General features: G+C 36.5%; 1 protein-coding gene across 3 annotated transcripts in view; it reads right to left on the reverse strand.

Moving 5' to 3' along the window:
* Window positions 1-12,176, reverse strand: part of RASA2 (RAS p21 protein activator 2) — a 117,381-nt gene that overhangs the window by 11,492 nt on the left and 93,713 nt on the right. For 2 of the 3 annotated variants that reach the window (XM_065943026.1, XM_065943028.1), the window contains exons 18-19: window positions 7,536-7,609; window positions 6,846-6,955 (exon numbers count right to left, since the gene is read on the reverse strand). In XM_065943026.1, coding sequence (XP_065799098.1) covers window positions 6,846-6,955; window positions 7,536-7,609 — 184 coding nt within the window. The remainder of the gene's footprint in view (window positions 1-6,845; window positions 6,956-7,535; window positions 7,610-12,176) is intronic. The other variant, XM_065943027.1, reaches the window with a different exon arrangement.

The following is a 12,176-nucleotide window of genomic DNA, read 5'->3' on the forward strand; positions in this document are numbered from 1 at the left end:
AAATCTGGAGTATATCCAATGAAGTAATATTCAGCCATAAAGTACTGACTCATGCCATATCACAGATGAACTTTGAAAATATCATGCTAAGTGAAAGAAGGCAGTCACAAAAGGCTGCATGCTAGTATGCGCCAAGTCGCTTCAGTCATGTCTGACTCTGTATGCCTCTACCCACCAGGCTCCTCTGTCCACGGGATTCTCCAGGCAAGAATACTAGAGTGGGTTGCCATGCCCTCCTCCAGGGGATCTTTCCAACCCAGGGATCTAACCCACGTCTCTTACGTCTCCTGCGTTGGCAGAAAAGTTCTTTACCACTAAGGAGATGGGAAAGTCCAAAACCTTGGAAGCCCAAAAGGTTACTCTTTAAGTTCATTTACATGAAATGTCCAGAACAGGCAAATCCACAGAGACAAAAAGCAGATTTGTGTTTGCCAGGGGCTGGGAGAAGGAAGGACAGGGCAGTGACTGTTAATGGGTACAGGTTTTCTTTCTGGGGGGTGAAAATGTTCTGTAACCAGTGATGACTGCATAACTTTGTGAATATACGAAAATGAATTGTATACTTTCAATAGGTGAATTTTATGGCATGTGAATTCTATTTCCATTAAAAAAAAAATTACTACCCCAAGAAAAACAGAAGTCCAGCTAAGTCCTAAGGAACACAGCTGAAATAAAGTAACTGTGAATCTTTTTTTTGATAGTAGTATACTGAGGTTGAGTACTTCTATTCCTCAGAAAAAAAGTACAAGACTGGAAAAATTATTAAAAACAACCACTTCAGGGTGCTGGAAAATAACCAAACGCAAGTAAAAATCTGAGAAGTGTTTATCCATGAACAACTGCTATAGCATAGGTTAAAAACTGTGGATTTACTGTCTTCCAAGGAGGGGGTATTTCCGTAACTCCTCAGTTCAGTGAAAACTCACAGCTTTACTGGCTGAAGGTTACAGATTCAGCCTAAGGGTGAGATTTTAGAAACAATAGAGCTATAGAAAGGCTGAGATCATAAACACACCACATCCCTGGCTGACTGCTAAAGATGCCTGTATGTGGATCATCCCAGAGTCTGGCAAAAGTGGAAAGCTTGGGAAGACTTGTGAATTTGCTATGCCTTTGAATGTGTTCCGATTCAAAAATAGCACCGGTGATAAAAGGTAAAATACTTACTGACTTCAGGCATTTGAGCTCTATGTTCAAATCACTGGCTGACCACTAAGCTCAGAAAGCTCAGGTGAGACCCCTAGGGAGGCAGCTATGATTAGGGAATAAAACAAAATCTGAGTAAAGACAATAGCAGTTATACAGTGAGAGGGAGAGGATGAGAGACAGACAGACACACACACAAAACAGACACTGCAGTTTGAATCTAGAGAAGCCTTCAGAAGAACAAACAGAATCCAGACACACTATAGTTTATTACAAGCAACGCTCAGTTTTTAAACAAAAAAATTAGATGTGAAAAACAGAAAAGTGTGACCCATACTTGGGAAAGAAAGTAGCCAACAACCTGAGTCTGAGTGGGCTCAAATGCTGAATTTATTCTATTAGCAGGCAAAGCCATTATTATAAATGTTTAAATAATTTAAGGAAAATATGTTAATGAAGACTGAACAAATGTGGACTTTAAACAGAAGAACAGAAACTATAAAAAGAATCAAATTTTAGAGCTGAAAAGCACAATAAATGGAATGACAAATTCATCACATTTAGCTAAAAAGACTTGAGATGGTAAATAAATCAATGAATGTAAATAGAAATTATCCAAGCTAAAGAACAAAGATAAAGAATGAAGACAAATGAAGGGAGTCTCACAGAGACCTGTAACAGTCTCAAGCATGCCTGGATAAGTATAACCTGAGTCCTACGAAGGAGAGAAAATGGACAGAAATAAGTAAAAAAATTTTTTAGGCGGTGAAAACCTGCAGCTTATAGTTTAAAGAAACTCAAATCCCAACAACCTACTAAAAAGTTTCAACTGCCAAGCAATACATTTTATGCCTATTATTAGAACAAAAAAGAAAGGAGGAGCAATATGGAAGGGGAAATATGGAAAAGTCTTACCTTAATGAAGTTCAATTTATTTTAAAAAATGTTCAGTGCATTTAATAGCCTAAGAAATCATTGCATACTCCATGGTTGCAAAGATATTCTCTTACGCTTTCACTGATCCTCTTATCTTGAATTAAATTTTGTGTGTACTATGACATAAGATGAAGCTCACTTTCTGTGCTTACCCAGTTGTTCCTACAGCATTTGTTGAAAATACATTTCTTTCCCAATTGAACTGTCTTGACACTTCTGTCAAAACTAAATTGACCATATGTGTGTATGTCTTTCTGGACTCTTGCCTGTCTGTTCACCTCTAGCTTTTATGTCAAAATCTCAGACTTTTTGTTCATTTTTTTCAACACTGCTTCAGCCATTGTAAGTCCTCTGTTCCCCCAGTGACATCAATTTTAGAATCAATTTGTCAATTTTTACCAAAAAAACTTGTGATTTGCAGTGGGACTGTGTTAAAATCAAGATGAATTGGAGAAGTGAGTTCTTAAAAAATATCGAACCTTCAAATCCACAAACATGACATATTAAAGAAAAAAATACTCCAGAGCCCTGTGTATCAAAATGTGTGCTCAGTCCCTAAGTTGTGTCCAACTCTTTCATGACCCCATGGACTGTAGCCCACCAGACTCCTCTCTGTCCATGGGATTCTGCAGGCAAGAATATTGGAGAGGGTTGCCATTTCCTCCTCCAGGGGATCTTCCTGACCCAGGGATCGAACCTGCATGTCCTGCATTGGCAGGCGGATTCTTTACCACTGAGACATCTGGGAAGCCCCGTTTGTCAAGATGGGAGCAGGTAAAAACCAAGCATTGAGATTTATGTTTAAAACATCAAGAAAACTTCTTTTATATTGTCCATAGATTATATGAGCTAGAACACAGACAGCATATGGAAGTTGTGTAGGCTCTACATACATATCTGTGTATAAAAGGTCATCCCCAAGTAGACAAGATTTAATCAAGTTTGGAAAACACATATGGGATTTCAGAGATGAATTTGTTCATCATATACTATTAGTAAGCTTGGTGGAAATTTTAGAAAGTGGTTCTTAATTCAGAAAACAGCATATCTGGAAGACATGGTGTTCTCTGAAGAATACCATTTATTACAAATTAATAAATGCCTTAATGATAGTAGTAAAAACATGGTCCTCACCGACTGAGGATCGTAAAAGACTAAGGTGAAAGACATAAAAGTAATGACCACACAGCGTGACAGAAGCTATCACTAATATGCTAAAGAAATATAGTAAGAGAATATCCAACTGAGGTAGCTAGAGCTTTATGAAAATGACTTCCATAAAGAGCTGACATTTGATCTGAGGCTTCAAGGACAACAAATAACACAGGTAAGGAAGGAAAGAAAGAGATTTCTGGACAGAGCAAATGCAAAAGCATGAATGTAAAAGAGCACAAATGAAAGGAACTTCAAGAGTCAACCTGGCAAAGCGACATATGAACAATGCAAAAGATGAGGCTGCACCGATGAGATGGGAAAAGGCTGCAACATGGACACCATTTGATTACAACACAGAACTAGAAGAACTACCTGTAGAAGATGACCGCATCACAGTAGAGCAATATAAAACCATAACCACAGGCACACAGATCCTTAAAAACTGTCACAGTAATCACGGTGATAGCTGGGTGAATGCCCTATGATATGCATTTACCACATGCTAGTTTTGGGATGTTGAAGATTAGTTGCTTACTATTACTAAGTGGGCATCAAAATTTAACTTTTTTGAGAAAAACCCTTAAAACTGAGAAAATTCTAATTATTTTTCTAGTAAATTGGAAAAAGAATCTTATTATTTGATTCTAAGTGACAGAAATACTTCATTCAGAATACTAGTGTCCAGTAGGAGCAAACAGTGGAAGACTCAATGATTTAAAGCTATATTACAGAATATCTGGGAGGCACTCTTTGAAACACCAAAGTCATAAAGTGTAATAAGAAACTACCTAACTAGAAGTCTTAGCTATGCAGAAAAATGCAAGGAACCAGGAAGTAAGCAACACATTTGATGAGCAACCAAAGGGAGAATCCAAAGCCTATGTATTTTATTCACAGAGGAAAGTCCTGAAATGTTCAATCAAAGTCTTTTAATCATATGCATAATTTTAATAAACACAGTACCTATATCCTTACTCACAGTATATTAGCAGTAAAAATGGAATTGGGGGTATTAGATGGGAGTGAGATGTTACATTACCATTCACTGACAGCACAAGAAATTTAAGGTGACAGCTTGAACATAAAGGGGATAATGAAAAACTGTATAAAGCAAACACAGGAACACAAAAAAGCACAGCAGTCCAAGGCATGTAGCTGGGAAGTAAACAGCTGCACACATCCATAAGCAGCCCTGAAAACACCACTAAATCAGAGTACTAAATGATAATCAATACTATCAATAAGAGCCCCAAGTCATCTAGAAAATGTTAACTTACGTTCAATGAACTCTTTTTTAGAAGGCAGGGAGGCATGTAATACATTTTGGAAAAATCCAACAAAACAGTTAAAAACAAAAAGCATGGGTGCTTAAAACTGTAGGCTTTGGCAAATAATCTCGAAACTTCATGTAACAGAGCTCATTCCACCAATGCCATTCCAACATGTTAAACTTCTTAAGGCCTGAAAATAATGGAACTTCTAATGTGTCTATTCTATAGCTTAGACCAATCTAATCATTCTACAGAATTTTATCCTCATATGATCACTGGATAGAACAGAAGTTCCTGAGAACTGTGCACTGGCCTCTGGAATTATGAACTTCCTGAAATTATATGTGAGACTTTGAGTCTCTGTGTGTACGTGCACTTTTTTCTAGAGGAAAAGAGTCCGAAACTATCATCTGATTCCTAGTCTTAAAGCAAAGAAAACTTCAGGATATTGGTTTAGATTAGAAAATACTTTAAATGAGGAGAAAATAGCCAATTTATTCATAGAGAATGACTAACTTATAAAAACATAATCAGCATAGTATGCCAGCTATTATTAAAATGTTACTATATATGTGAGAGCATTTATATAGTATTCAACATAAACTATAACCACTAAAACTTTAAGAAACATGTGCAGCTTAAAGAATGCTGTCTGAGAATGCAGGGATGCAGCCTGTTGATCTTTAGTCATTAGAATATTCATATTCCACAACAAAATATCTAGGTGCCTAAAAATATAGTGCATCTGGCTTCATATGTCTTACTACTGTATTTGGACATATTCGGTCACTCTGGCTAAAGATTCTAAGGAATTATGAAGCAAAATTTCTTTTCACTTTCCTCCTTAACAATCTCCACTGAAGCACCCATACTTAACTGAAATGACATTCTCTTGAAAGTATCTTATGTCTGGTGTTTGTTTTATCATTTCAGAATTTATATCAGGCACTCTTTACCTAACAGATTTGACAGATTAACCAAGACTCCATTTCCTCTGTGAAACATTCTGAGTGATGCTCATGCAACACCAAATCCTTGTGGCTGCTAGGGTTCTACTAAGCTTGTACCCTTTGATTTCCACTGGTTAGGCTGTTTTGATTACAGTCTGCTAGGTTTGTTCCCAGACTTATTTATCCATTCTTCCATGCTGTAATTATAATCTACTTAACATTATGTAAAGTGACATGGTAAGTAAGTGACACAGTAAGTGTCACACAGGAAGTGACACCAAGAGGCATATATTTATCTGAAAATCAGGCACTCTGAAAAGCTTTTCAAAAAAGGAGACCAGCACTCACACAAATCAAGTTGATTTATATGGCTGTGAGACAGTGGCCAAAGCTTAGAGTAACTATCGTGACTCTAAAAGGACTCTATAATTGGATTACATTTCAAGTATTTATTAATAATTTCCAGCTTCACTTTGGAGAAATCAACCAAGAAAAGATCTTAGCTCTCTGTCAAAAGGCTGATAAACAAACATATAACTACTTAAGCTATGCATGCATCTTTTGTTGTTGTTGTTTTAAAGTGATTCTTGCTTTAACTGACCTTTTTGGCTAAGTGACGCTTTGGGTCCTGATCACTTCAAATAGAAGGGATTTTACTGTATGTTACCTATGATCAAGATACTAAATTCTTGCCAAGATATCAAGAGGCTAGTGGCCTTCTATGGATAATGCTTTACCCCAAAGGAATAAATTCAAGAGGCAGAGATGATAAGCATTATGTCAGTCCACTGAGGGACAAACTTTGCCTCTCTGAAACTCTCAAATCACACTATAGGAAGATGGCTTTCTTTACCCAGAAAAACAAGTTGTGCCTTTTCAGGAGGCAAATTACTAGAATTTTCATCTTAAGAGTTAGCCAGGCTAATATAAATGAAGGAATGTTTTAACTGAATAGGAAACACCATCTATGGTATAACTGTGGGAATTTCTGGCAAACTACTGAAACACTCATTTATTAGAAACTGATTCTCACCAATCTGATTCTGGAAGTTAAAGAAACCGCTAAGTTCTAAAATATCTAACTGTTGTTCCTTATATACTAATTAAAAAAAAAAAAAACGGATTTACCATGGATTCTTAGAAAACAGAGCATACTGTAGGAACATCATTTTTAGTTAACACAAGACAGTCAATGTAAGAGAAAAAAATGTTATTTACATGGTATCACTAGTCACATATTTACTATATTTTTAGTGTGTATGCATCACTGTGAGAAAGCATAAACTATGAACGTTAGTAAAAAGGTTCACTAGTCACATTAAGCAGCGGAAAAAGATATCTTCACTGGGAACCAGGAACAGACCTCGCAAAAGAGCGTAAACACAACTACCTGGCTGCTTGTGGTAGGTGAGCTCTCTGCTTGTTAAGCAGAACCACCGTTTCTTGAAGTTCTTTTTTCCAATCCGCGTTCTTCCCTGAGCCCTTTTATACATCTCACTGCCAAAACAACAGATGTAAAACATTTAGCTACAAATGTTAAGAGTTAATCCAAAACAACAAAAAAAATGGGCACAGTCATTTCCTCTTTTAATTTTATTTATTTTTCCTCTTTTAATTTTAAATGACATGAACAGTTATCAAAGACTGTATTAAATATATGAAACGTCTTTGCCATCTATAACTGCTACATTTATTTTGGCCATACTAAGGGAATAAAATCTTCAAATAATTTAATATTTACAACTGTACTACCCAGAACTAAAAAGGCCAAATGAGTAATTTTCCCCTTTAACTTCCAATGAAAACACTAACACTGAACAATGCTGTTACTTTTTTTCAAAGTGCTCTAACACCCACAGTCTCACTATTTTTGAAAACAACTCTCGCACTGTATGGAAAGTCATGTCCATATGGCATGAAGTTAATAGGATAGTGAGGGTGAATTACCTGACTGATGTCATGGGCAGTTTTAGCACAGAACAAAACCCCTTCTTCTTCACTTCTGCACCCATGCTCTCTGTACTTACTTGCTGTCTATACTGAAATACGACTTTAATATCTAATTTCATTAAATTACCCTTCTTTCAGGTGCACAGGCTCACTTGTACCACTGGATTCTTTCGTTTCAGTAGATGAAATTTCATCCAAGAACTAAACGAAGAAAGGGGCAAATGTTACACTTTGTGATAAGGTACATCATAAATTCAGTTTATCAGTGTCACAGATAGATAATATAGTGAAGTTCTTCATTAAGGAACAAAGCAAAACACATTATTTAATTGTAGAGGAAGTCCCCAAAATACATACAACAGGTATTCTAAAAAGCTTATCCTTAAAGTTACTTAAAACCCAGAATATGTGTCCCTATAGAAAAAACTCAACCCACAATCCCTTAACTGCAACTCTGAAACCTATAAAGTTCTGAGTACACAGACCTTTTTGCTTCTGATTTATAGTAAACTCACTTACAGTAACTTAATGTGAACTGGGGAAAGGCTATTTAAAGCCTGTATTTATTCTGCTCAGGGTGGATATTCACTCATATGCTATGTAAACATTCATGTGTTTGATTATGGGATGTTATCTTGTGACCCCCTATAATATATAGCATATACCTATTATCTTTCAAAACTCTGAAAAACTGAATTCTGAAATACTTCTGTTCCCAAAGATTTTTGATACAGGTTGTGAACCTATATTGTGGGTCAGGGAATCAAACCATCAAACTATAGAGTTCAGCAGGCCAAATTCAACTGGTTTTTGTAAGGCCCACAAGTTAAGAACATTTTTATCTTTCTGGCTTACTTCACTCTGTATGATGGGCTTCAGTTTCATCCATCTCATTAGAACTGATTCAAATGAATTCTTTTTAACGGCTGAGTAATATTCCATGGTGTATATGTACCACAGCTGCTGATGGGCATCTAGGTTGCTTCCATGTCCTGGCTATTATAAACAGTGCTGCGATGAACATTGGGGTGCACGTGTCTCTTTCAGATCTGCTTTCCTCGGTGTGTATGCCCAGAAGTGGGATTGCTGGGGCATATGGCAGTTCTAGTTCCAGTTTTTTAAGAAATCTCCACACTGTTCTCCATAACGGCTGTACTAGTTTGCATTCCCACCAACAGTGTAAGAGGGTTCCCTTTTCTCCACACCCTCTCCAGCATTTATTGCTTGTAGACTTTTGGATAGCAGCCATCCTGACTGGCGTGTAATGGTACCTCATTGTGGTTTTGATTTGCATTTCTCTGATAATGAGTGATGTTGAGCATCTTTTCATGTGTTTGTTAGCCATGTGTATGACTTCTTTGGAGAAATGTCTGTTTAGATCTTTGGCTCATTTTTTGATTGGGTCATTTATTTTTCTGGAATTGAGCTTCAGGAGTTGCTTGTATATTTTTGAGATTAATCCTTTGTCTGTTGCTTCGTTTGCTATTATTTTCTTGCATTCTGAAGGCTATCTTTTCACCTTGTTTATAGTTTCCTTTGTTGTGCAAAAGCTTTTAAGTTTAATTAGGTCCCATTTGTTTATTTTTGCTTTTATTTCCAATATTCTGGGAGGTGGGTCATAGAGGATCCTGCTGTGATTTATGTCGGAGAGTGTTTTGCCTATGTTCTCCTCTAGGAGTTTTATAGTTTCTGGTCTTACATTTAGATCTTTAATCCAATACAGTATACTAACACATATATATGGAATTTAGAAAGATGGTAAAAATGATAACCCTATATGCAAAACAGAAAAAGAGACACAGATGTACAGAACAGACTTTTGGACTCTGTGGGAGAAGGTGAGGGTGGGATGTTTCGAGAGAACAGCATCGAACCATGTATATTATCTAGGGTGAAATGGATGCATGAGACAAGTGCTCGGGCCTAGTGTACTGGGAAGACCCAGAGGAATTGGGTGGAGAGGGAAGTGGGAGAGGGGATCAGGATGGGGAATACATGTAAATCCATGACTGATTCATGTCAATGTATGACAAAAAACCACTACAATACTGTAAAGTAATTAGCCTTCAACTAATAAAAATAAATGGAAAAAAAAGAACATTTTTAAAATTTTTAAAGGGTTGTAAAATCATAGAAAAATATGCAGCAGTGCCTTTACATGGCCATCAGTCTGAAGTATTTACTCACTGGCCCTTTCAGAAAAGTTTGCTGACTTTTATTATACATAATTGACTTCAGCCCTCAGAGCTAATATTTCAGTTATGACTAAAGTATAATTTGGGTTCTCTGGAATAACCTGGAAATCTAATAACCATTTAGAAACCTCCTATGGAAAATGTGAGAATATGATGGCTCAAGAAAATCTGGAATACCCAAATCCAGCAATGGCAAACCACCCAATGATGAGCATTCAGCTTCATGAATATGTTACCTCAACTGGTCAAGAGATTCCTGACGTGTGGCCTTCTTTTTATAGGAGAGGAAATTTCAGGGTTCACGGACAATTCCTGTTCTTAGAAAAGACTCCTATATTGCCCCATAAGTGAACTATTTGTTTAGTCCTTGTTTTTTCCTTTATGTTTCTCTGTGTTGTCCCGCTTAGGGTTTAAAACAAAAACAAAGTACATTCCGGTAAGGATGACAGTGAATAATCCAAGGTAGAATTTGTGGGCACAGTCATTTTCCCCTAAGGCTGGCTACAGATTGCCCATGAGAATCTCCATTTATGGTATTTTCCAGTATAATGTTTACTTCAAGTTCAATGGAAGAAAACTTAGTAAGTGAAAGAACAAGGACAAAGTTTCTTTTGAATCTTATGTGGGTGACAAAGAACAAGTATTCAAGGGAACTAAAGAAGTGTCCTGTTACATCTTCAGTTCTCACAAATGGACCATCCACTAATGGAGTGAGAAAGAATTACTTGAATATTTTATTTCTTAGTGTTTGCCTGTGGGCAATAATTTTCTTATTTGACATTATTTAAAGTTATTAAATTTATTATTTATTTGTTATACTCTTAAGGAATATGAGGTAAACCTAGTTATATAAAGCGAAAGGAAACATAATAATTAAGATGGACTCTAGGCAGGGTGAATATAGGCCTCAATTTGCTCAGGGCCATTCTGTTTACAACTTTGGTCCTGGCATAATCAAAGTACTTCTTTTTATTCTTGAAAACTTTGTAGGTTTGGACACAAAATTATATGGTCAACCTGTTTATAGACCTATTCTGGTATTCCTCCTAGACTTTGTGGAAATTAAGTATAGGATTCAGAGTTATAAACTATTCTCTTCTGGAGCAGTGACCAATGTCACTAGTGAGCGCACTACTAATTAAATGAAAAATTGGGTTTCATAAGCTTTTGCAATTCCTAGTGCTGTACATATCTAGATTTAGCCAGTAAATAATAAAGAAAATTCATATGTTAAGGCAAAATATCCTATAGAAATCTGACAGAGGAGATGTATCACAGTGATAGTTCATGGGAACTTGAGTGGTTGATTGAGAGCAGATCAGGGGCAGACTAAATTCCTGGCACCCTTAAATACTTTCTCCACTGACATTACCCACTACATATATTCTGATGATTGTATCAGGAAAAAGAAATCAGATGCTGCCAGAGCCTAGGTCATGGAAATGGAAAAATAGCCCCTAAACAAAAGACAGTACATTATAATCTTGCCAACAGAAGTCTGCCTACACCGTCTCACAACTGTTTCAACAATGTCCTAAAAATGAAAAAGGCAGCTTGTTCTTTGCATATTCTTTTTTGAATGTTTTTTAGTGTGTGTTTTTTTTAAGGGGACATGTGAGTTATTTTTTTAAACATTGTTTTAATTGTTTACTTATTTTCCTTTTTGGATGTGCTGGGTCTTTACTGTGGCATGTGTGCTCTCTTTGGTTGTGGTGTGTGGCCTTCCCGAGGCAGTGACTCCTCTTGTGGCGGAGAACAGGCTCCAGGCACATGGGCGTTAGTAGCTACAGCACGCAGAAAAGCAGTCATGGCTTGTGGGCTATAGGGCGTGCAGGCGTCAGGAGTCGTGTCATGTGAGCTCAGTTGTTCCGCAGCACATGGAATTTTCCCAGACCAGGGATTGAACTTGTGTCCCCTACACTGGGAGGCGGATTCTCACCCACTGTACCACTCTGCATATTCTTTTCAAAGACTTCTTCCTCAAAAGCATTCAATCACTGCTTAAATTTTTTTTTTTTTTGGTTGAACTTACATTGTTATTCTAAATGAAAAAGTTCCAACTGGCTTTAATTTTTTAAATTGATCATCTTCATTGATGAGTCCTTGTAAGAATTTTTAAAGTGCACACACAAAAATACAAACAAAATGTGCTCTTCAACAAAACATACTCTTGACAGTCACCAGTGAACTACACTACAGAACTTGAATGCAATCTTTAAAATCTGACCTCTTTAGTTTGGATTCATTAAGTGAGAATTGTGAAAAAGAAGACAGTACTTTCTTCAAGCTAAGCTTAGATATACTTCAAAATAACTTTTCTTTACAAATTTTTAGGGTTTTATAACAATGCCATATTTTGTTTGGGATGACTCAGAACTAAAGACTCAAGAAACTAAAAATCTTCTCAAAACATTCTCAGCTTCTAAGTATAGCAATGGTTTGTTGTAGGCCTTTTCTTAGGATATCATATACTGAAGGCTTTCATACATATTAAATTAACTTTCCTCAGGTTACTAACCACAAGCCTATACTGTATATGAGATATTCAATAATTTATATATTTTTTCCCGTGT

The sequence above is a fragment of the Muntiacus reevesi genome, chromosome 8, assembly GCF_963930625.1.
Source record: "Muntiacus reevesi chromosome 8, mMunRee1.1, whole genome shotgun sequence".
Lineage (NCBI taxonomy): Eukaryota > Metazoa > Chordata > Mammalia > Artiodactyla > Cervidae > Muntiacus > Muntiacus reevesi.